The sequence below is a fragment of the Ctenopharyngodon idella genome, chromosome 20 (genome assembly GCF_019924925.1).
Source record: "Ctenopharyngodon idella isolate HZGC_01 chromosome 20, HZGC01, whole genome shotgun sequence".
NCBI classification, from domain to species: Eukaryota; Metazoa; Chordata; class Actinopteri; order Cypriniformes; family Xenocyprididae; genus Ctenopharyngodon; species Ctenopharyngodon idella.
Genome location: NC_067239.1, coordinates 13356040 through 13380810, shown reverse-complemented (window position 1 = coordinate 13380810; position 24771 = coordinate 13356040). Strand labels below are relative to the sequence as shown.

Genomic DNA, 24771 nt, shown 5'->3' with positions numbered 1-24771 from the left:
TTGATTAGCTGGTTCAGGTGTGTTTGATTGGAGGGTTGGAGACCCCTGGAGAAGTGAAACGGGAGTAGTGAGCACATTTTCCTTAAGTTGTGCCTTTAGCCCCATTATACCCCACACTTTTGGATAAGAAACGTGTATGTGATAATTCATTTTTTAAATTATTTTTGGTACTAAGTGGTACATTTTCAAAACTCTTTGTTTTACATAATTCATATCAACTTTGGCGTAGAATACTCGTTACTGTACTGTATTACAGCAGACATGGTCATCAGAATAGAGATTTCACTTACATTATCCAAACAAACTAACATATTTAAAAATAATAATATTAAAAAAAAAATAAAAAAAAAAAATAAATAAATTATATATATATATATGCGGGATTTTTTTTTTTTTTTTTTTTTTACAATATTTTTACAACTGGTTGCATTGTAAAAATAAATTTAAATACTTTACTGTAAATGGTATATCTCAAATTAATCTCAAATTAATCAAGCCTGTCTTTAACATTCGGCCATATATTAATCAACGTCACAGTGAATATCCTCGTTGAATATCCCGCTGTGGGGAAAAACCTTCAGGCATGATGAATTCATGCTTAACATTGCTCTGTAGTTGTTACTGCAAGCCTAATCCATGGCATGAAGGAGGGCGACATGCTCATGAGGATGGCCATCATACACCTTCCACCTCCAAACAGAGTTCCTAAAATGGGTTGGGGAAAGTGGAATATGGTGAGAGATATAGGGTAATGAACTGAAGATAATCCTAAAACCATTCCCAAACCAGCTCTGCATAATGGAAACTGACTTTGTCCCACACAATAACATAGTCAGGGTGAAGAAATCACCTGTCCAGGCCTGCTCAATCAAGTTCATTTAGAAAAACCTAGCAGGTGTTCAGTGTCGTATGATCTAAGAAATGGTGTACAACCTGCCCCACACCATCTTCACATATAGCCACTCACAGATGTTTCCTTCACGCTTTATGCACTAATCTAACTAGTAATGCCATTTTCTGTACTGTAAAAGTACATATACATAAGTATAAGTACAAAGAATAGTTAGCAGACTTACTTACCTCCTCTTTGTTGAGGCCCATGTTCACCTCTTTGGCAGTCTACGTCAATCTCTTTGATCCCCCCAACGTCTTCCGCTCTATCCAGTTCCATTTTTGCACACTACTTATATGGTATCCAACTGTGATCAGTTGTGATCACCAGGTGAAGGAAATTAGTAATTTGGAATTTTAGTATCAGGATTGATCTATTCTGATTTATCCATTACCAACACACAATAATCAGACCAGTTCAAAATCTATAGACCAAGGATGTCCAATCCTGCTCCTGGAGGGCCACTATCCTGTAGAGTTTAGCTCCAACTTGCCTCAACACACCTGCCTGTAAGTTTCTACAGTATGCCTAGTAAGACCTTGATGCTGGTTAAGGTGTGTTTAATTGGAGTTGGAGCTAAACTCTGCAGGACATGTGGCCCTCTAGGAGCAGGATTGGACACCTCTGCTATAGACATAACAAATGATTAATTGATTAACCATTAAGATTATTTGGATTAAACAATAGACAAGTGTAGTAAACTAAAAAAGGAGAGATGTAAATGAAAAGTCTGACAGTAATATCATTGTGAAAGGCAGTTACTGTGAATGAAATCTATTAATGTTGATTTGTGTATTGTACTAATATAATTGAAAATATGCTTATGTATTTTGATTATCTGTTGTGATGTATTAGTACTAAGAGTTTTTAAAATGTACTACTTACTTGTGAAATTTGCACCAAAGCAATAAAAACACTAACACCATAGTTCCCTAACAGCTTGACATCAGGTGACCACAATTTTGCCCAGAAGGACAGATGTAAATCTTGTGTAGGCCTTGGAACGATATTCCTGCGAGGCAAGCATAGCCCCATCTCTATCCGTAACACTAATGCACTAATGTAAAACAGTACTGAAATACTAATGTATCCCTAAAGTTTTAATGAAAGGACAGTTGATAAGAATATTGTTCAAGCTCCTGATCAGAGCCCAATGGCTTCCCATATATCCTATCCGTGTTCCTAAAATTTGATTGGGATGTTCTTCCAGAACCAACAAGAATGTAAATCCAGGATCATGTCAGCCAGAAAAAAAAGCTTCATTTTTAATTGAATGCACTCAGTGTACATTAAGGGTCACCAAACAATGGAGACCCGCAAGGCTCTGTTTTAGGCCCACTTCTGTTTTTCTTATGCACCCATGATTCTGTTAGTTGTTGAAATTTGTAGATGATATAATATCGCTGATCACAGATGGCGCAGAGGATGCATTAAGAGAGAAAGTTGAAACAAGGACAGTGTGTGAGGACAACAACCTTTGTCTGAACAATAGTGAAACTATGGATATAATCATGGATTAAAGGACACATCAGAGATGAAACACACACCTACATACACCTGTGGTCAAAAAAGTGTAAATTTAGTGCCTCCTATACATAGATTAGATTAAAAATGGTTACATGATATTAAATATCTTGGCCAGTCTTTCTGTTGACAGTAGCCCAACTAATTGCATAATCTGTTATGAGAGTAACTCATCCTGCCTGGTAGCGTGAAGTCCTACAGAGTCAGGGAAGGCATTGCCACTTAATATTCGTTGTGGGCTACGTAACATCATGGACATAAACTCAGGTGTCATAAAATGGTCAGGTCGAGCTAGATTGACCTCACTTACTGCAATTGAAGACTGCATCAGCACATCTAGTCAAAAACCAAATGGCTACTAAACAATGGGAACTTCTAAATAATGGAACATTCATTGTACTTACATTGTGTCAGGGATTGATAACAGAACCCAAGTACTATCTTAACTCAAACTCTGTATTAAAGGGTTAGTTCACCCAAAAATGAAAATAATGTCATTTATTACTCACCCTCATGGCGTTCCACACCCGTAAGACCTTCGTTAATCTTCGGAACACAAATTAAGATATTTTTGTTGAAATCCGATGGCTCAGTGAGACCTCCATAGCCAGCAATGACATTTCCTCTCTCAAGATCCATTAATGTATTAAAAACATATTTAAATCAGTTCATGTGAGTAGAGTGGTTCAATATTAATATTATAAAGTGACAAGAATATTTTTGGTGCGCCAAAAAAAACAAAATAACGACTTATATAGTGATGGCCGATTTCAAAATATTGCTTCAGGAAGCTTCGGAGCGTTATGAATCAGCGTGTCAAATCAGTGGTTCGGAGCGCCAAAGTCATGTGATTTCAGCAGTTTGGCAGTTTGACAAGTGATCCGAATCATGATTCGACACGCTGATTCATAACGCTCCGAAGCTTCCTGAAGCAGTATTTTGAAATCGGCCATCACTATATAAGTCGTTATTTTGTTTTTTTGGTGCACCAAAAATATTCGTCTCTTTATATTAATATTGAACCACTGTACTAACATGAACTGATTTAAATATGTTTTTAGTACATTAATGGATCTTAAGAGAGGAAATGTCATTGCTGGCTATGGAGGCCTCACTGAGCCATCGGATTTCAACAAAAATATCTTAATTTGTGTTCCGAAGATGAACGAATGTCTTACGGGTGTGGAACGCCCATGAGGGTAAGTAATAAATGACAGAATTTTCATTTTTGGGTGAACTAACCCTTTAATAACAGGAAAAAATACAGAATGAGTAACATCCCCAGTAGACTGAATTTAAAATGTGTGTGCATGTGTACATATATGAAATGCACATCTCTATCAGTGACATCTCAGACATTGATTAGCATCATATAATGTTTACCCCATATGTGTGTATGATAAGATGTTTATAGGATATTCAAACTGAACAATGGAATGTACTATAAAAAACTGTTTTGAATTTTTTTGAAAACTTTGCAATATGTGGAGAAATAAAGTGTGTAGAAAATATATACTTACCACAGTTGTCTTGAGTCTTGTTTGGACTTTTGTGTTATTTCCTGTTTCTTTGCTATCTTTGTAGTCCATTGTAGTTTTTCATGTTGTTTAGCTCCTAATTGTTCCCAGGAATGTCTTGTTTGTCTCATTACCCCTTGTTTATATATAGCTCTTGCATTTCTTTTGTCATTCTTGTCAATCATGTTTGGTGTTTCATGCATGTGCCTGCTTTCTATGCTTGCGTTTCTTGATTGTTATGTTTGGATTATTATTAAACTCCTGCACTTATAAATGCTTCTTTGCCTGCTATCCTTGAATCTAGCATTACAATTGCATTACATTTTAATTCTGCCTATTAAAATTCTACATCCTCTTTGCAACCTCAAAAGACATAATCTGACAATTCTATATCCTTCAGGATTTCATATGCACTGATTACAGTAGGATATGCTTGCTGAAGAGAGTGTTTGTTGCATGTGATGTTGGTCAGAGATTTGAATGCTTAATAATTGCTCTTTATTATGGCAAACCTTTCAGCATCAGCCCTAAATAGTGGCACAAAGTGGGCAGAGTGAATGGAATTAGGCTAATCAATAGAGAAATCTATGAGTTAATCAGTTAGAACAAATGTGTTTGTACAAGAGACACAGTTTAATTCAATTGTACATTGTTTTCGTGCAGCATATGATTATATTAAACTTATACAACAAACAGCCATGAAAACAGCTTATGATCTATGCAACAGCTAAAGAATGAAGAAGGGTTTGGCTAAATTAACTACATGCACCTCGTTACATGTATGGCTATATCTTCAGTCGTGACATATGAGATGGTTCATTTGTTGAAAATAGCCTACATACATAAAAAAATATATTTATATTTTAAAACAATCAAGACATTTTGGAATATTCTTACAATTTGTTTTATATTTATGAAGCTCTCAGACTTTTGCAACAGCACTACACTGTAAAAAAAAAAAATATTTTCCTGATTTGTTATCACAACATTTTTTCTTTTATCAAATCAACTTAGATAATTAATGTAGCCTAGTTCAGATAACATAATATTTTGAGTTTCTGTTGATTAAACCAATCGCTAAACCAAACCAAACTCATAATTTATGGCAACCAGGTAACTTACTTTTTTAAGTTTAACCAACAATTCTTTTTTACAGTGTTCAATGATGTGAAATACTGTGTAAGGAAAAAAGCTAATGTAAAATCCATGGCACTTTGATAATACTATGGTATTGTATAATTACCATATTTATGTACTATGGTACTATGTGTTCTGTCATGTAGTAGCTTAAAATATTTTTATTTTTTTAAATAAATTGCTACTTTTAGATTATGTATATTTTTGTTTGTGTGTTTATTTATTTGTGTGTTTATTTATTTTGTATGAACATTAAACCAGTGTTTGGAATATGTTTGGAAACACATATTTATTCTTTATTATGACTGTTTCCCACATTTAGGAATAATAGTACATTAAAAAATAAATACCAAAAGGAAGTATTGGAGTTAGGCTGGTAAACAAATGAAAATTCTTAACTGAGTTTTATGCAGTATTGGAGGTGGAGGAACATGCTAGACATTTGTTGGCTGGTTTTCCTTTCACAACTCCTCTCATCCATTAAAAAATAAATTAAAATTCATTAAAAAAAAAAAAAAAAAAAAAAAAAAAAATTAAAAAAGATTTGTTTATTTATTAATAATTATTAATGAAAATACGACTTTTTATAATTAATAATTTATTTGGTGTTGTCAAGCAAAATAGGTTTCTATGGTGTGAGAAAATATGATTTACTAATTTATGACCAGAAAAAAACATTTTAGTCAAATCCAGTGACTAAAATCCAAGGTTTTCACTGGTCGCATAGCTCTTTTCGATTTATACTCAATATGTATCACGAATATGATTGAAAGAATATTGAATATTAGCATTTTTTTAATCAAATGTTGCATTTTAACACCTTTAAAATATTTCAGAGATACCATTTGGAGGAAACTAGAACAATGTTCAGTGACTATACCACTGGATTATGTAAGTGTAATTCAAATAGCACGTAATACCCACAGAACATTACATAATATACAGCCAGCAAATGTCTGTTTCACCCTCTAACCTGCGAAAGCCCCTCCTGGATGCGAGAAAGGATGCAGCAAACAGCATATCTGACCTTCACATTAATAGCCTACAGATTAAACGCATCTGGACGCATGTAGAGTGCATTAGATAGCACGTCGGCACAGGCTGCACCACAAGAATGGACCGTCTTTAAGGTTCCAGCAGCAGTGATTTTGAATTTAATTGCTTCTAAAAGGATTTGCGTGGCTGTAGGTTGATGTGGGCATCATGCACGCTGATGTCTGCTTTCTGCTCTGCGCGTGCTTTCTCTCCACTGGAGCGCTTCAGCCGCGTGGACAGGTGCTTCAGACATGCAGCCAAACCAGGTGAGAACATCACCACAATCATGCATTCAACGGTTATTCATGGAAAGTGTGAAAAACACTGAGAATGTAGACGCGCGCTGAAGGGCAGACGGGATGCAAGTGACACCAGAGAGTGATGAGTATGGCATGATTCACTTGGTTTATTAACTATTTCTTGTTTCTAGCTTAGCTATTTCTGCTATAGTTACAAGAAACAATCTATAATATAACAAAATATAGACCTGTTGTAATAATAAAGGTAAAAAATAATTTCAATTCAAAACGAAAAAAGAAAGAAATTAAAGGTCAAAAAAGCTTCGAAAAGTGCATTTAAATGTACCTGTCTGCACATTATTAATAAACAAACAAACAAATCAGACCAAACTGGAAATCCGGAATTCTGAATTTAATTTAAACCTCATAGTTTTAGGATTGTTGAATTTGTTTTAGAACAAAGAAGCACAAATTACAATGTCGAAGTATTTAATTAGTTATAAACAAATTTGTGTCATTGTTGATGTGAACTGCTTTGTACAGAGGGTCAGATTTCCTTGCTTCTACTAAAGCGCACAATGCTGTTTGGAACATTCTCAAATCATGCTGAAAAACATGATCATCACGAGTGCTGGCTTCATTAAAGAAAAAAGAGATATCAAATACTAAGACTATAGTGATCTCCACTGCACTTATGGGTATTAATATATATATATATATATATATATATATAAAAATCATGCTTTAAAAAATTCTTTCACAGCATATGAATATGTCTTATGAGTTGTTGTTATGTTCTGTTATCTAATGATAATGTCACTTCCTGCATTTGTCAGATCCAAACGAGAAACCAACAGAACAGAGAGAGAAGCACGTAAACCTGGCAGGTAGAACAACAACTATACTGTCAAATGTATCTGCAATACTGTCTGACTCATACATTTCATTTTCTCCTTTTTTTTTTTTTTTTTTTTTAAATAAATAAATAAATAAATAACATAGGCTATTTTAATATTATACTATATCATTTGCGAGAATTCTCAGGTTCAAGCCCCTAGTACTGTTGCAACCCTGAAATTAAAGTAATAAGAATAATATCATAAAAATGATTTTACATGCTGGGTAGCAATAAACACAACCAGCTATGATGTGCAAAAATTAAGTGATTTAAAGTCTTCATTAGATTTTTTTTTTTTTACAATCACTAGTTCCTAAATAATCCTAATATAGCATTACATATTGATTGAAATATTTTGTTAGCCTAATTCTCAGCATTTCAAATACAGCAATTGTCAGGTTTATGTTCATTTTTATGGATTTTAGGGTACGTTTACACGACAACGATATGCTTAAAACGGAGAAGTTTTTCCTTTGAGTTTTCCGCGTACAGACGACACCATTGTCAAAACGATCTACGAATCTGTAAAAATGACTAAAAACGCTGTATTCTGCTGGCAGGCCATTAGATGGCGATGAAACACTATAGACTGAACATGTAATGCGCATGTGCATGACGTTATCGTTTTCACAGATTTGCGTTTTTGTTGTTTACACGGAGACCGTTTTCAAAAACTTGCACTTTGAAACCCGTTTTCAAAAGTTTGCGTTTTCAGGCCACCAAAACGCCTTTGTCATGTAAATGAACGCCCAAAACGCATAAAAAGTTTTCTGTTTTTATTTGAAAATGGTGTCTTATAAAAGGGCCATTTAGTTTGTATTGATTCCCTGTGCTGTGTTCCTGCTTTCTTTGTTCCCCATTTTCCGCTTATTTTCTGTTTCCTAGGTTACTTATTATGCCCTTGTTTGTCTCCATAGTAACCTATGATTTTCACCTGTGTCTAATGTCTTGTTTGCCTGTATGTATTTATACCCCTCAGTTTTCAGTTGTGTTTGTTGGTTCTTGTTGCATGTGGAGTAGTTTTTGTTCTCCTGTCTTGGATATTGTTCTCCTGAGTGCTTTTGTTTTGATAATTTAAGTTTTTGACTGGATTGATTTTGAATTTGATCCCCACCTTAGTGTGTTTGGACCATGCTTTACCAGCAATAATATTTTCACATTTTTCATAATATTTCTTTGTGACTTTTTTAAAATGTTTATTTCTCTGTTTAACAGCACCTTCCTGATGAGAAGTCCAGACGTCACAAAAGCTCCTGTCACAAAATCAGAACAACTCCTGAAGTTAGATGACCATGACTTCACCATGAGGCCTGGCTTTGGAGGTGAGACTAAAGAAGAATACTTTGATTCCCAAAAACAGATGATAGCAAGCACTGACAGATATGTTGAGAAAAATTTCCAGGCTCTCTAGAGGTAGAAATTATGGATGTGTCTTCTGGGTGGTTGTCTAAAACAACATAAATCTATTTTAAATATATAAATAATCAAACTTATTGTTGGTTATTCTACAGAATAAAGAAGTAACTTCATAAATCTAATTTTATTAAGTATTACATTTGCGTTAAATTAAAATAAATGAATGATTATTTTCTTTCTTTTTAGATGATTTCTGCTTGCTCTAATCATTACTTTATTGGTGGTGCATATGGACTAATAAGCGACCTATGATTTTCATTATTTATTAATGGCAGATACGAAATGCCAAGATCTTAATAAACGATACAAGACTCAGATTTATGGGATTTGGACTGACATCACAGGCAATCAGCTTTACATAAGCTCATGCCAGATTATGACACTGATTTACTGTGGCTCTGTGCCACAAGCATTCACTTATCGGCCCCTATCTTCACTAAAGTTCACACAAACTGTAAATACTACGGTCAGATCAAAACCAGATTAAGGGTTATGAAAATAATGCCCTGAGGTGAAAAAAGGACATTTAGTGTTTTTTCACAGATTTTCTTTTGCCTTTCACAAGTTTCATGCAAGTTTTTTTTTAGTTTTTTTTTTGTGTGTGCTAAAAACAGAGATTTGCTAGAACAATATATATCTACATTTAAATAGCTTATTTATTTTTATTTGAGTCTATAATATATAATTATATTACATATATTATATTATATTATATTATATATTATACAGTATATTATAATAATCACCCTGATGCTCCAAAGCTTTATAATGGCAGTGCACGGAAACCACCTGTTTGAAGCTCGAAAAAAGTGCATCCATCCATCATAAACATACTCCATACGGCTCTGGGGGGTTAATAAAGGCCTTCTGAAGCGAAGCGATGCGTTTGTATAAGAAAAATATCCATATTTAACACGTTACAAAGTAAAATGACTGGCTTCCTCCAGACTGCCTTCCGTATTCAACTTACAAAAAAAGCGTACCTGAAGTCGTGTCAGTTAAGCTTGTTTCGTAAGTTGAATACGGAAGGCGTAGGACGTAGCATAAGCGTTTTGAACTGAGAGAGGCGTTACACTTTCGTCTTAAGTTGAATGCGGAAGGCGGACTATATTACTGGAGTAATGTAGGGAATAGTGAATGGCTTTGTTCGAAATCGCCCACTATACCCTCAAAGTATTCTAGCAACTAGGAAACTGTAGTTTATGGAGCCCCGGACAAGACATGCAGGAAAAAAATAGTAGGCTAAATCGTGCGCACGATTTACTAATTTGTTCCCTCGATTTACTACTTCGTTCCCTTGATTTATAAATCATGCGCATGATTTATAAATCAAGGGAACTAAATAGTAAATCATCCGCACGATTTAGTAATTCGAGGGAACGAAGTAGTAAATCGTGCACACAATTTAATTTTTTTTTTTCTTGCATGTCATATGCGGGGCTCCGTAGTAGTGATCCTGAAGACCTTGATTAGCTGGCTTAGTTTGATTAGAGTTGGAGCTAAACTCTGCAGGACAATGGATTTCGAGGGCCAGAGTTTCCCACCCCTTACCTAAGTGTACATATGCTGCCTTCATGTGCTGTATGAAATTTGATAATTCCCATGTCCGTGATTATGAACTTATCGCATTCAAGTTTCGACATTCATGTGCAATTTTTTTTTTTTTTTTTTTTTTTTTTTTTTTTAGCTAGGAAACTAGTATTTACGATGCACGTGAAGGCAGCATTATTCCACCATTATCTAGTAACAAACCAGTTAACATGTTCAAAGAAGGGGGAAAAAAAGAAAGGGGAAAAAAAGCTGACCACCTGATATGGCAGGTTTCAGGCTGGGACATAATAATCTATCAGAACCTTTTGCTCCAATCCTGCTCTCAAAGGGTCACTGTCCTGTAGAGTTTAGCTCCAACTTGCCTCAAAACACCTGCCTGAAAATTTCTAGTATGCCTAGTTAGACATTTATGGTTCAAATGTGTTTAATTAGGGCTGGAGCTGAACTCTGCAGGACAGTGGCCCTCCAGGAGCAGGATTGGACACCCCTGCTTTAATGTTACTGAAGTGGATAATAAATGGATAGATTTGTTGAGCAGATTATTTAGGTCTATAGGTCTAATGTAAATTTATATTTTTTTCATCATACATTTAACTGTTACTTTGCTTTTGTGTGCATTGTAAAACAGTTTAAAGCTCATTAGTGCGTGCAAATTTTTTGTTTGATGTATCATGATTTAAAAAGGAAAAATGAATATTGTGCTTGATTTCAGGTCCCGCGATACCTGTGGGTGTTGATGTTCAGCTTGAGAGTCTGGACACCATCTCTGAAGTTGATATGGTAGGAAACAGACACATGCCTTTATAAATATGGCTTACAGCTCTTGCATCATAAATGATTCAGTGCTATCATGATCTGAAATGCCACAGGATTTGGATTATAGCAAGAGCTCTAATTCAACATTTTCAAGCACCTTAGATGCATTGGCTTTTTTTCTTACAGAAGGCTCTTGGGATAGAAATGAGGGTACTGTTTAAACTGTTTTAATCAGTTGTTAAGATGAATATATGAATGGATTGTGTTACAGGACTTCACCATAACCCTGTACCTGAGACATTACTGGAAGGACGAGCGACTGTCCTTTCCCAGCAACACCAACCAGAGCATGACCTTTGATGGCCGACTGGTTAAGAAAATTTGGGTACCCGACATATTTTTTGTCCATTCCAAACGATCTTTCATCCATGACACCACCACAGAGAATGTCATGCTCCGAGTGCATCCCGATGGCAAAGTGCTCTACAGCTTGAGGTAACTATCACAAATCACACATACAGTACATATACTGATGGTCTTGTTACAACAAAGCTCTGACATTTTATTCAGGCTTTGCGTTTTCTTTTTGTATATAACATTTGCCCTCTCAGAACTGTGGAAACGCTCAATTTAATCCCGATCAAAGCTCAAGAAACAGATTGCCAGCCATCAGAAGAGCTATGTTACGTCCGGATTTACTGTAGCTGTATGACATAGCTGAGTCTAAACCTAATCAGTGGGAGAGACTCAGATTTGCTCAATAAACAAAAAGATCTGTGGTTTTCCATCTTTGATATAAATCAACACATTCACTTTACTGGAATTTAGGATTTCGGTGCTTGCTATTAAGTTTTTGTCGACCAAGGTCTGTTTTCTACAAGAGGCGCTGATTCTGGTTCTTGCTTTAGATGAGTGAACGTGTGGATTAATATGTGGGAATCTGTGGGATTAATGCAACCCACATGTCTATTCAGACACAAAGCTGGCTCATTGGTGAGCTTTAATCTCAGATCTGTCCCACACCCAGTCTGCTGGACAAAATGACTTTATTCTTCTATGTACATCTCGACTTACAATCTATAAGTCGATCCGTTATGTCAAGGCTATCTCCTCCCTCTTAACCGTTTGATCCAGTATCTGTCCTTTTATCCAAGGCCAGATGGCTGATCCGAAGTGTTTTGCTATTTACAGTGCATTCAGAAAGTATTCAGACCCCCCCCCCCCTTTTTTTCACATTTTATTATGTTGCAGTACACTAACCACATTTCCAACATAGACGATGACCGACAAAGTGAACGAAACTGAATGAAACGGTGTGTATACCCTTACAAAAAGAAGTTTATTCAAGTGTGCTATTAGTGTACTTTTTTAAAACTAAAAATAAGAACGTATAGGCTTACTTCCAGTCTACTTTTTCTGAGAAGTACATAAATATACTTAAAATTTCACATAAGTATATTTGACTTTTACTATAACTGACAGCAATGTCTAAGTATATTTTCAATCTTTTGATCGAGATATACTTAAAAGTACACTGCTCAAAAAAATTAAAGGAACACTTTGAAAACACATCAGATCTTAATGGGGAAAAATATCATGCTGGATATCTATACTGATATGGACTGGGTAACATGTTAGGAACGAAAGGATGCCACATCGTTTGATGGAAATGAAAATATTCAACCTACAAAGGACTGAATTCAAAGACACCCCAAAAATCAAAGTGAAAAAATGATGCAGCAGGCTAGTCCATTTTGCTGAAATTTCATTGCAGCAACTCAAAATGGTACTTAGTTTGTATGGACCCCATGTGCTTGTATGCATGCCTGACAATGTCGGGGCATGCTCCTAATGAGACGACGGATGGTGTCCTGGGGTATTTCCTCCCAGATCTGGACCAGGGCGTCACTGAGCTCCTGCACAGTCTGAGGTGCAGCCTGGTGGTGTCAGATGGACCGAAACATAATGTCCCAGAGGTGTTCTATTGGATTTAGGTCAGGCGAGCGTAGGGCCATTCAATGGTATCATTTCCTTCATCCTCCAGGAACTGCCTGCATACTCTCGCCACATGAGGCCGGGCATTGTCTTGCACCAGGAGGAACCCAGGACCCACTGCACCAGCGTAGGGTCTGACAATGGGTCCAAGGATTTCATCCCGATACCTAATGGCAGTCAGGGTGCCATCGTCTAGCCTGTAGATGTCTGTGCGTCCCTCCATGGATATGCCTCCCCAGACCATCACTGACCCACCATCAAACAGGTCATGCTGAACGATGTTACAGGCAGCATAACATTCTCCACAGCTTCTCCAGACCCTTTCACGTCTGTCACGTGCTCACGGTGAACCTGCTCTCATCTGTGAAAAGCACAGGGTGCCAGTGGCAGACCTGCCAATTCTGGTGTTTAATGGCAACTGCCAATCGAGCTCCACGGTGCCGGGCAGTGAGCACAGGGCCCACTAGAGGATGTCGGGCCCTCAGGCCACCCTCATGAAGTCTGTTTCTGATTGTTTGGTCAGAGACATTCACACCAGTGACCTGCTGGAGGTCATTTTGTAGGGCTCTGGCAGTACTCATCCTGTTCCTCCTTGCACAAAGGAGCAGATACCGGTCCTGCTGATGGGTTAGGACCTTCTACGGCCCTGTCCAGCTCTCCTAGAGTAACTGCCTGTCTCCTGGAATCTTCTCCATGCTCTTGAGACTGTGCTGGGAGGCACAGCAAACCTTCTGGCAATGGCACATACATCTGGTGCCATCCTGGAGGAGTTGGACTGCCTGTGGAACCTCTGTAGGGTCCAGGTATCGCCTCATGCTACCAGTAGTGACACTGACCCTAGCCATCTCCTTCTCTATTTCTTCACAGTACTGTTATAGGGGGGTTTAGTTTAGAGCTTAAGCTTAGCCTCGGGTTCGAGCCTCCTTCGAGGACAGCAAGCCAAGTTTGTTTACTATTACCCATTAAGACTGAATGGGCAGGCGAACTTGTGAAGTATACGTGGCTTGTAGTTGTGTTTACTCTTTTGATTGAGTAGTCTATATTAAATACAATTCTCACATAGTTTAACATACTGTTATATATATATATATATATATATATATATATATATATATATATATATATATATATATATATATATATATATATATATATATATATATATATATATATATATATATATATATATAATTAGTTCACACAAGTCACCTCCTGATGCATTCCCAGAAAAAAAGGGGCGGAGCTAGAACACATCCAGGGATTTGAACTGTACTTGGCTAGATGTGAACTTTGAATTGGAACAGTACTTGGGCAGTGACTGATGATGCTTCACAAGTCCACAAGAATGACCAACCTCGTTGCTGGAGGGCCACTGCCCTGCATAGTTTAGCTTCAACCCCAATCAAACACACCTGAAACAGCTAATCAAGGTATTTAGGGTTTCTTGAAAATTACAGGCTGGTGTGATGAAGCAGGGTTGGAACTAAAGTCTGCAGAAAGGTAGTTCTCCAGGGGAAGGTTTGGAACCCCTGCTGTATGTATAGTTTTGTAGTGTTCTCATATCTGTTTTACATGAATAAAGTGGATTATCCTACTTCTGTCATCTGGAGTACACAAGGAATTCAGTGTTTAGCTAATCTCATCAAGCTCTGCTTGACTTGAGGGGGCACTGTCTCCTGGAAAGCAGCTGCTTCAAATCAGTCTTGAATAAATTAATGGCCCAAGGCAGACCACCTTCTCGAAACATAAGTGACATTTATATTGTTGTCCATTTTCCTCACCTCATCCAGAAACTTTGTTTGACTTCATTCTTGACAAAAAGCTGTCCTTTAAACCTTGCATTAAGGTAAGTTGCAGTGTTCAAATCTGCAATAGTTGCCTACCCATCAAGACATTACCTTTATCTCCAGGGCTAGTGCAAAGTCACCCGATTCTTGACAGCAGCATTGACTGCATCTTACAAATAAATGTCAAAGGTGAGGACAGGGTGGTATATTTCACATTCCTTGAAGTGCATTAGTAAAAGGGCTAAGAGGCTGAAGAACTACTTTCACTGTTTCTTAAACTGTAATATCAGAGCCTTTGGTATCAGATGCCATTCCTTTTGGTCTTCCACCCACACAGCCTGCAGCTGCTCCAAAAACTGTTCCACCATCATAAGATGAATTCCAGAGTTTGTGGTCTGGGAGGGACGAGTGTTTCTGTTTCTTGGCCCACTAACATGCAAACCAGTTATCTGGTGAATGCAGATGTGGGCCTTCTAAGCTTTGACAGTGCTGCAGACACCCTGTGTATTTCTATTACTCCATTCACAGCAATGTGGAGATTTCCTTTATGGCATTTTTCTGTTTCTGTCTCCAGCTTCCTTTCTTCTCTTCAAAAGAATCACATAGCTGTGTGATATGTGTGTTAACTCACAACAGCCAAGACACTACAATGACTGTTTCCCTGACTTATTTATGTGCTGCAGTTTTCTCTGTGTCCACAGATCAGTTGCAAAATGGTTTCTCTGAGATGCTGAATTATGAGGTGTTTGGTTTCAATATAGATGTGAGGTATATCTGTTTATATGAAATAATATTGACTTGGAAGCTGACACTTAAAGTAGCACTGTTAAAGCATTTGCTGGAATCAATGTTTTTCGACTGTGTAGACAAGAACTTGATCCATATGAATTGGTTCAGTTTTCGTTTCAAGTTTTGTCATATTTAAATGCCTCTGAAAAGCTCGGTGGGGTCATATTCATCCTCATCAGCATGATGCTGTAAAGACTTGTAAAGATGATGCTGTAGATTTCTGTAATATGGCAGACCATAATAATTTATTCAATGAATATACAACATTAGATCACCAGTTGAAATATCATTAAACTTTCAAACTAAGGAAATATTTCCTACATGTCAACAGAGGAGGCTGTGTCTGTAGGAGAGAGGAAATTAGAAGTTTGGTCTACCTTCACTAAAGCTGCCCACATTCTCCACTAGATGTATCTTGGAATGCAAGCCTGCTTTTGTGGGGTTTTGCTTGTACTTTTTGTTGGGGATGCTAAAGGTGTGCTTTAGACTTCTGACAGGGTGATAATAAAATTAAACTTCCATACCAGTAACATACACAGACAGCATTTATGGTCTCTGCATAAACAGCATACTATTTTAGTCATTTAGGATTATTGAGATAAAAGAGAACTCAAAAAAGTTGACTGCATTTATTATGTCTGGAGAGAGTATCTTCTCAGTCCTGATACTTGGCTTCAAATGGCAGTTATCGACCAAAGTTGATGTCAGTTTTGAATCCTTTTTAGAAGATCACTTGTTTGCAATCCAAGCTCATTAGAAAAATGTGCCTGTGGTGGTATTTCTGCAAAATGATATTATGTTCCTTCTTGCACGTTTCGTGACACTTTTAAAGTGAAATGTCCAGTGATTGGTGCTTAGTGGGTTTTTTATCTGAAACATGTGGCTCTTAAGTTACTCTTAAGTTGGCTCTTACAAGTTACTGCCTTATCACGTACCACCTACAGTAAACCTTAGCTTAAACCTAACAAAAGCAAATGTGGGATAAAAATGCATTTTCTGAAGCATAATCAATAATTTTTGTTTTGCTGCCACTAGTATTCATTTCATCTGGAAACTGCTGTGAATTATATATAGGAATGTTTTTAGAGTTAATGGAGGCATGTTTTTCCAATGAGTTTATGTTGCTTGTCTGGTGTAATAAACAGTTGATGACTGATTGTGAATTTGAAATAAAAGTGTAGATTTTATTTTAACAAATAGCACATCGCAAATGATAAAGATTTTGGGATCCTAGATGATTTCAAAGCCTATTTGTTAACGGGACTCCTCCTTCTACACGTCATAACAGGATTATGGATGAAATAAATTAAACAACATTTAATTTTATTTAAATTTACTCATGTATTTTTATTGCAAATTTTAATCATATAAATAATTTCATGGGAGTTTTTTTTTTTTTTTTTTTTTTTTTGGATGAAAATGAAAATGTTAAGAGGGGGAAGGCTGCACTGCTGCTAAATTCCTGATGGGGCTATACCAAATAACTAAAATAACGAAGAGAGTTCTATATAGTGTATTTGTTCTATATATCTGTGACACAAGTTTTAATTACTCCATACACTCTCACCAGGGTCACGGTCACAGCAATGTGCAATATGGATCTCAGTCACTTTCCACTGGACACCCAGACATGCTCACTGGAGATTGAAAGCTGTGAGTCTAAACACATGATGATTGATGATTGATGTAAACATTTTCATGACTGAATTAAACATTTCAAAGCACATTGTGACACATATTTCAGAGAAAAATAGAATATTCAGTGTTTATCTAGTGTTTAAGTGTTTGTGAGTTCATATGTATTTGTGTTATTCTCTTTGCAGATGCCTATACTGATGATGACCTCATGCTGTACTGGAAGAGAGGAAACAAATCTCTGCAGACGGATGAGAAGATCTCTCTGTCTCAGTTCCTCATTCAGGAGTTTCACACCACCACAAAACTAGCTTTCTACAGCAGCACAGGTACTGATTATTGGATCTCCGGTAAAGTTGGAGCAGCGGTTCCCAACCCTGGTCCTGGAGTACCCCCAACAGTACACATTTTAGATGACACAACCATGAAGTCTCTACTAATGAAATCTCTACTAATGAACTGATGAGTTGAATCAGGTGTGTTTGATTAGAGAGATATACAAAATGTGCAGATTCAGGGGCGCTCCAGGACCAGGGTTGGGAACCACTGAGTTAGAGTGTCTGCAACTGATCCTTTACTAATCCCACCTTAAAACCACTACTGATGACAGCTGTTGCTACCCTCCATATTGTCTCATGTAATGTAAGTCATGTTGCGTAATACCATAAATCCTGACTAGTAAAGATTGTTGAAGCAGTTAAAACTTAAAATACTATTTGGAAACTCTGAAACTGCTTGGTATTTTATCCTGTAAAAAGTAACCAAATCGGCATGGCTTCAACAGTTAAAGATAGTTAAGTAAAAGGTAAAAGTAAAATCTATCTAGAAGGTATTTAGAGAGAATATATACAGGAAACACAGAGAATGTGCGATGTCATAAAAACTCACTATATTCTTTTACCAAACCTTCAAATAAACCTAAAGTCCATGATGTGGATTATGCTGTGTCAGCCCCCAATTTTACTGATTCAGAATATCGTAGTGTGATAGTATTAGCAAGTAAACAGGCTACTAGACAGTAACCCTGAACTCCAGGCAGGTGTGTTGGGGCAAGTTGGAGCTCAACTCTGCAGGACATTGGCCCTCAAGAAGCAGATTTGGACATCCTTGACTTGCACTAATGATATCACTTATGATTGCTTTCAAAAGACTTTTCTGTTTGCAGTTGACTGTGAGAATCAAAAAAAGGGCTTTTTTTTTTTTTTGCCCTGTCATCTTGAATTTGTGTGGTCTTTTTGTTAATTTTGCTGTCATCCTTACACCAAGCTCATGTTAATTTCCAACACTGTAACATGCTATTCACAAAAACTACTGTATATATTTATTGATAGATCAGCATCAAGACAAGAAGATTCTTCAATACATTGTTAGATGTTCATGTGCACAGATATTTAAATGTGCTTCGAGAAATATGTGCAGTTTTTGTGTTTGCGTTTTGTGGTATCTATCAGGAGTTATAAAAAAATGAAGCACACGAGAGGGGAGTAGCAAACTTCATCCATCTTGTTTACTCATCACTTTTGTTCTCATGCACATTACATCATTACACAACAGCTCAGACTTCCTTTTAAAAATCACAGTCCACAACACATTTTCACTTATGAACACAACATTTTCCCCTTTTTTAAAAACAGAATAGAACATCAGAGTTACACCAACAATGCAAACACATCCACACATCAGATCTAGAACAGCACATCGGATCAAAGTAACATAATCCTTCAACCAACTAGGCTTCCGAACATCACATAGGTTTAGTGGTATTTTCCCGTTGTTCTGTGTTTTATTGTGTGCTGCACTACTTGTACGGGGATGGTAACTTGGCAGGAATTTAAAATGGATTTAGCCTGATTACGTCATTACACAAGTTCATACTTCCTTTTCAAAATAGTAGTCCACAGCACAATTTCACTTATGAACACAACACGTTTATCTAGTCTCTTCGGTAGATACTGTACAGCAGGGCTATTCAGTTCCGTTACTAGAGGGCCACGACCCAGAGAGTTTAGTTCCAAACCAAGCTAATCAAGGTCTTCAGAATTACTTGATTATTACAGGAGGATGTGTTTGATTAGGGTTAGAACTAAACTCTGAGGGTTGCGGTCCTCCAGGAATAGAACTGGATAGCCCTGCTGTACACCATGATCGGTGGTGCTTTGTTATGACTAAAACTGCAAACTTTTCCCCTTCAATCTTCTCCTGCAGGTTGGTACAATCGTCTTTACATCAACTTCACCCTGCGTCGTCATATCTTCTTCTTCCTGCTTCAGACGTACTTTCCCGCCACTCTAATGGTAATGCTGTCATGGGTGTCCTTCTGGATTGACCGACGAGCTGTTCCTGCGAGGGTTCCTCTGGGTGAGATGTTTTAAATGAATTGTGTAACTACATCATGCTGTAAAACATTGCCGCATGTGCTGTTGCATAATTTGATTAAAAACTACAAGAACAGGTGTGTTCAACTTGAAGCGGTGCTGCGCAGACCGATCGGTGTATGATATTAAAGTACCGCTAGAGCGATTCAAAAGCATACTGAGCTATTTTCTCTCTCCTGCTCTCGTGGTCTGCGCAGCACCGCTTCAAGTCGAACACACCTGATGACACATACACTTAAGTGCCTTCCCCAAATGACAGATTTTGCAGCATGCACTTTTGAATAAATTGATCACACTGATCTCTTTGTAGGCATTACGACGGTACTCACCATGTCCACCATCATCACTGGAGTGAATGCCTCCATGCCCAGAGTCTCCTACATCAAAGCTGTGGACATTTACCTGTGGGTCAGCTTCGTCTTTGTCTTCCTGTCTGTGATAGAGTATGCCGCTGTCAATTACCTGTCCACTCTGCAGGAGCGCAAAGTACAAAGCAACAGGGTAAGCTAAGACAGTTTAGTTCAAATTTATTAAAATGTACTTGTTCTATGGTTAATACAGCATTTTAGCAAGGCTAATCATTGATATTTAGGGACAAACATAGAGGGACCTGTCTTGTTGGCTACTAGAGATGTGTGGATCATGTCTAACGTTACCCAAATCTGCTGTTAAAAATAAATCATCCACCTGCCACCCAACCAAACCTATGATTTTCTCTGATTTAGATATCTGAAACCGATCATCGCATTACAGTTATTCTAATTATCAGTGTTAAGCGTGATGATATGGTAACATATTACATTGAAGTGGGCTGCTTTTAAATGAACATTTATTTAAAGTAAAAGTTCTTCTTTGGCAAAATTACATTTCCTTAATAGCCTAAACACAGGCTTTATTCCCTTCAAACCTAAATTGGAATGTCACTGTTTCCTTCACTGCAACCTTCTGACAAACGCCAAAAACTAAATGCGTTCTGCCCAAGCAAAGGCTGGATATAGGCTTTATTAGTTTGTCATATACAGCGCTTCACAGCGGTTACATATCACCTACCCAGCACTTGATTGGTCTCCTTTCTGAAATTTCTCTTGGATCCATTTTGCCTCCATTGCTGCTTAAACAACTGCATAGCTTAATGAGAGTCTGCAAATTAGTAACTGACAAAAAATTAAGCTTCAAACATGGTAATATTTCCACTGTTCCATCATTAATGCTTTAGCTTATCCACCCACAATTAATCAGAATGTAATTTTTTTTATTATTTATTATTACTTGGCCAACCCGACCTGTGGATTAAACACAGTACCTGCGGATATAACTGCGACCTGCACATCCCTTTTGGCTACAAAAAAGTTTAGCTGGGAGTGTAGTGGGAGTTCATTGCCTAGTGTACTAGACTCAAGGAAGTAATATTTAAGTCACGATCCGTACAAATTCTCCAAAATAATACCAAAAAAGTACAGTAAAAAAAAAAATCCCTAAGGCTGGATTCCCGAAAATCTTAATAAAGTTAAGAAATTACTCTGTAAAGCTTGACATTAATGCAAGGATGAGGACAGGCAAGGATCTAATGCAAGCAGTCTTTATTAAATAAGCACAAAAAGTAAGATAATCCAAATGAGAAAAGAGAGGGCAAATTCCAAACTGGGAAATATAAATTCAGGCAGAGAAGATAGATAATAATAATCCAAATGGGGAAGAGGAGACAATAATCCAAAGTAGTGAACGGAAACACAACAGCTTTACAAAAGACAAGTAAAGACAACGACCGACAACTAAAGACTGAAACACAGGGGTATATATACCATACACAGGCAAACAAGAGGATAACAAGGCACAGTTGAGACTGATTAAATACTTTGGAGGGTAACAAAGGCAAAACCGGAACTAAACACAAGACGTGAAACATGGAAACAATAGAAACGGTAAGATAACAGAACATCAAAATAAGAGTCCTTGAACAAAAAACACATAAGACGTAGGGGAAATCGTGACAGGCACAGTTTATTAAATCTTTCGACAAAATCTAAAAAAAAGTTTGTATATGTGTTTTTCAAGTATTATGTTTGATACATCAGGCTTTTATGGCTCATATAGTATAGAGTGAGAATATGGAACTAAAAAACCCTCCAAAAACTGAGAAGCCTCATGGATCATATTTGATATTCACATTGTAACATGATTTTTCTATAAAAAAAATAAATAAAATAAAAAGTTAGTCAAGTCATCTAAGTTGCTTCAGTCCAGTAAGTGTTCATCTTGAAACATCATTAAGGGGCCATTTAAAAAAAAAAAAAAAAAGCGCAGCGTAAAACACGAGGGTCTCGAGATGCGCTTTTGAGACGTGATTTGAGAAATTCTTTTAACTTGACACGGCGTCTTAAAAACGCGGCGCTCATGTGCGAGGCGCTGCAAAAGACGCGAGCGTAACGGTCATGCACGTCCATCAAGCGCGTTTACTTAGAAAAACAATGGGAAAGTAGCGCATTGGAACAGAAAAACGCGTTCTGTGTGAACGGCCCCTAACAATATAAAAGTTTTTCTTGTATGTGCTTTTTAAAAATCAGTAAATTTCATAGTAAAAAAACACATGTCACGACTTGAAGGGGGGCAGTACTGTAATATGTCATAATAATGTCATATGTGCTTGTATGATCCAGCAGTTGCCGTGTACATGTGGAATGACCCATCCTGGTCAGATGATGATGAGCAGCAGCTACAGTGACATGGACATGATGACCACAGGAAACTACGGCATGTCGGAGCTGAGCGGGGACAAACAGGAGCAGTTCCTAGGTTCACCTGGTCCTAGATAACGAGCAGGGAGCTCAAAGACCTGCTGTAACCTCAAACAGTAGCTTATTAATAGACACTCATGCCATAGACACATACTCACGGGTCATCTTCCCTGGAGCATACACACTCTTCAACATCATATACTGGTCCATCTACTTGCAGTGACTGCTGCTTCTTCACTATATGACATTTGACAAAGTCTTGGGAATACAAATTACCCATGAAAAACTAAGTTTGTTCTTTTTTATTACGTTGCAACATGGAATCAATTTTTGCCAGCAATATGTGGAATGTACGTGGGCAGTTCACATAATCTGTCCTCAAAAGAAAAAGTTTTTTTTCCTTATATATTTTCATTGTTAGCCTGAATAGCAAAGAATATAGATTTTCTCAATAAATATCAAATTGCCTATTCAGATAGTGATTTGTTTATCAATTTCAAGTACATTTTGGAAATTGTACTTATGTGAATGTCAACATGAACCGTGAAATACAGAAATCAAAATGTTTAGCAGGTAACCAAGGTTCTATGAATGAGGTAAACACTCCACCATTTGAGCGAGCCTCGCTAGAGGGTGAGCTGCTTGGAGATCGTATGTAAAATGAATGCGCTCCACCTGCACACAATCATCCTCTATAAATACAGGTGCAATACTGCCTGCACATTCTCTTATTATGCTGACTGGCACCACCTAGTCCCCGAATGTCCACGTTGGGTAGCTTGTTGACCTCATTCATCCTGGTCAACACACCACCATATGGGTCAACATTTTAGAAGACAGACATGAGTTAAACTCGATCCTTTATTAAACAGTCTGACATTATGATATGTCAACGTGAACTCCGGTCCCTGAAACTAAAGATTAAAGAGTAAACCAAGCCAACAGGTGTGTACACCTTGAATGAAAACCAAGTGGTTTACAGACTTATACCTTCCCCTGCATGCAGGACAGAGGTAGCTAAAGAAGATGCCACATTCAGGTGATTAAACCGACTAAACGTAAGTGAGGAGATCCAGCCTGCTGCTGCACAGACCAACTCTAAAGGCACAACTTTGAATAGTGCCCAGGAGGCATGTACACCAGCACTGCTAAATACCACCTCAATAGCCCTGACAACCCAGCGGGCCAACCTCTGTTTTGACATCTGGCCCAGTACTGACTCCCCATAGCAGACAAATAGTGGATCTGTCTGCCTTATGGACTGAGTATAAGCTATATATCTTCTCAGGGCCCTGACTGGGCAGTTTAGGTGCAGGCGGGCTGCTTTCTCCGAGATATGAGGAGGTGATTGAAAGGGTTCTAGAACCACAGGTCTAAACACATATGAGCGAGGAAGGGCCTTGGGCAAGAATGCATGATTTGTTCATCCTTATGAACCACCTACTGTATCAACTGCATGTAAAGTAAACCTAGTGGCACAACCTGAGAGACTGAGGAGTCTCTGGCTACACTTTAGTGATATCTGAGATTTTCCCCTTTTCAGATGGGATATCTGCTCCCTTAGCATCAGAACCCTCTGGGGGGGGGGGTAAGACAGGCTCTATCTCTGCCGAGATGGATTTGCATTGTGCATTTCCTTTCAAGACTCTTGGAACAATACCCCGGTAATGTGGTGGCTTGGTTCTGAGCTAGAGCCTTACCCTGATCTTAGGGTATTGGGTACTCTGACCCCAGTGAGCCAGATGCTGAGGTGTTGCTGAGACCGCCTGAGGCTGGAAACCATCAGCGCTTAGACTGGCATCCTAACAGTCGCATGTCTGCCTGCTTTGTCGGCTGCTGCTGGCGAAAGGAGTGGCGACTGCCCTGGCTCAGGTTTGCTGAAGAACTCTGGGTTGAAGTATGCTGTGTACTTCCCCAGCCCTGGATAGATGAGCACCCGGCATGTGCATTGGCCCCCTGGACCAGTATGTCAACCACTCTGTGTCTCCAGTATTTCATCACTGGGAACAGTGGACCCCAAATCCTGTAACAAACCCTCTAAATAGACCAACAAGAGGGAACTTGTTGCTTGAGAGAGAAGAGGCTTCCAGTGCTGTTCTAAATACTGTGTGTATATATATATATATATATATATACACAACACTCGTGGCGGCTGATTTTGTACTCACTAGTTCAATAATCTGCAACGCCTAAATGGTAATTTTCTCCCAGCCAAGAGAAGAGGTTCCGATCAGTTTTTCCCTTAAACAGCTCCACTCTTCTAGGAGGCAAAAAAGAGAATGTGCCAGCAGTATTCCACCTGTATTTAGTGGATTGATTGCATGTAGGTGGAGCGTGTTAATTTGAAAAAAAATCTCCTGACAGCTCACCCTCAAGCGAGGCTGACACAAATATGGATGAAATAGAACAAAATATTATTTATTTTTTATTATTTACTTTTCTTTATATTCTAATTCTTTATATATATATATATATATATATATATATATA

The 24771-nt window shown here is 37.7% G+C and overlaps 1 protein-coding gene across 1 annotated transcript; it reads left to right on the top strand.

Moving 5' to 3' along the window:
• The first annotated feature begins 6036 nt into the window (after positions 1–6036).
• On the top strand, positions 6037–22755 carry gabrr1 (gamma-aminobutyric acid type A receptor subunit rho1). Its single transcript, XM_051874158.1, is given in 11 exon segments — positions 6037–6371; positions 7181–7231; positions 8458–8564; positions 10922–10989; positions 11237–11460; positions 17107–17189; positions 17360–17500; positions 19377–19529; positions 19857–20047; positions 22204–22338; positions 22340–22755. Coding segments are annotated over 11 exon segments (1416 nt in total). The 5' UTR covers positions 6037–6273; the 3' UTR covers positions 22505–22755.
• The last annotated feature ends 2016 nt before the right edge of the window (positions 22756–24771 follow it).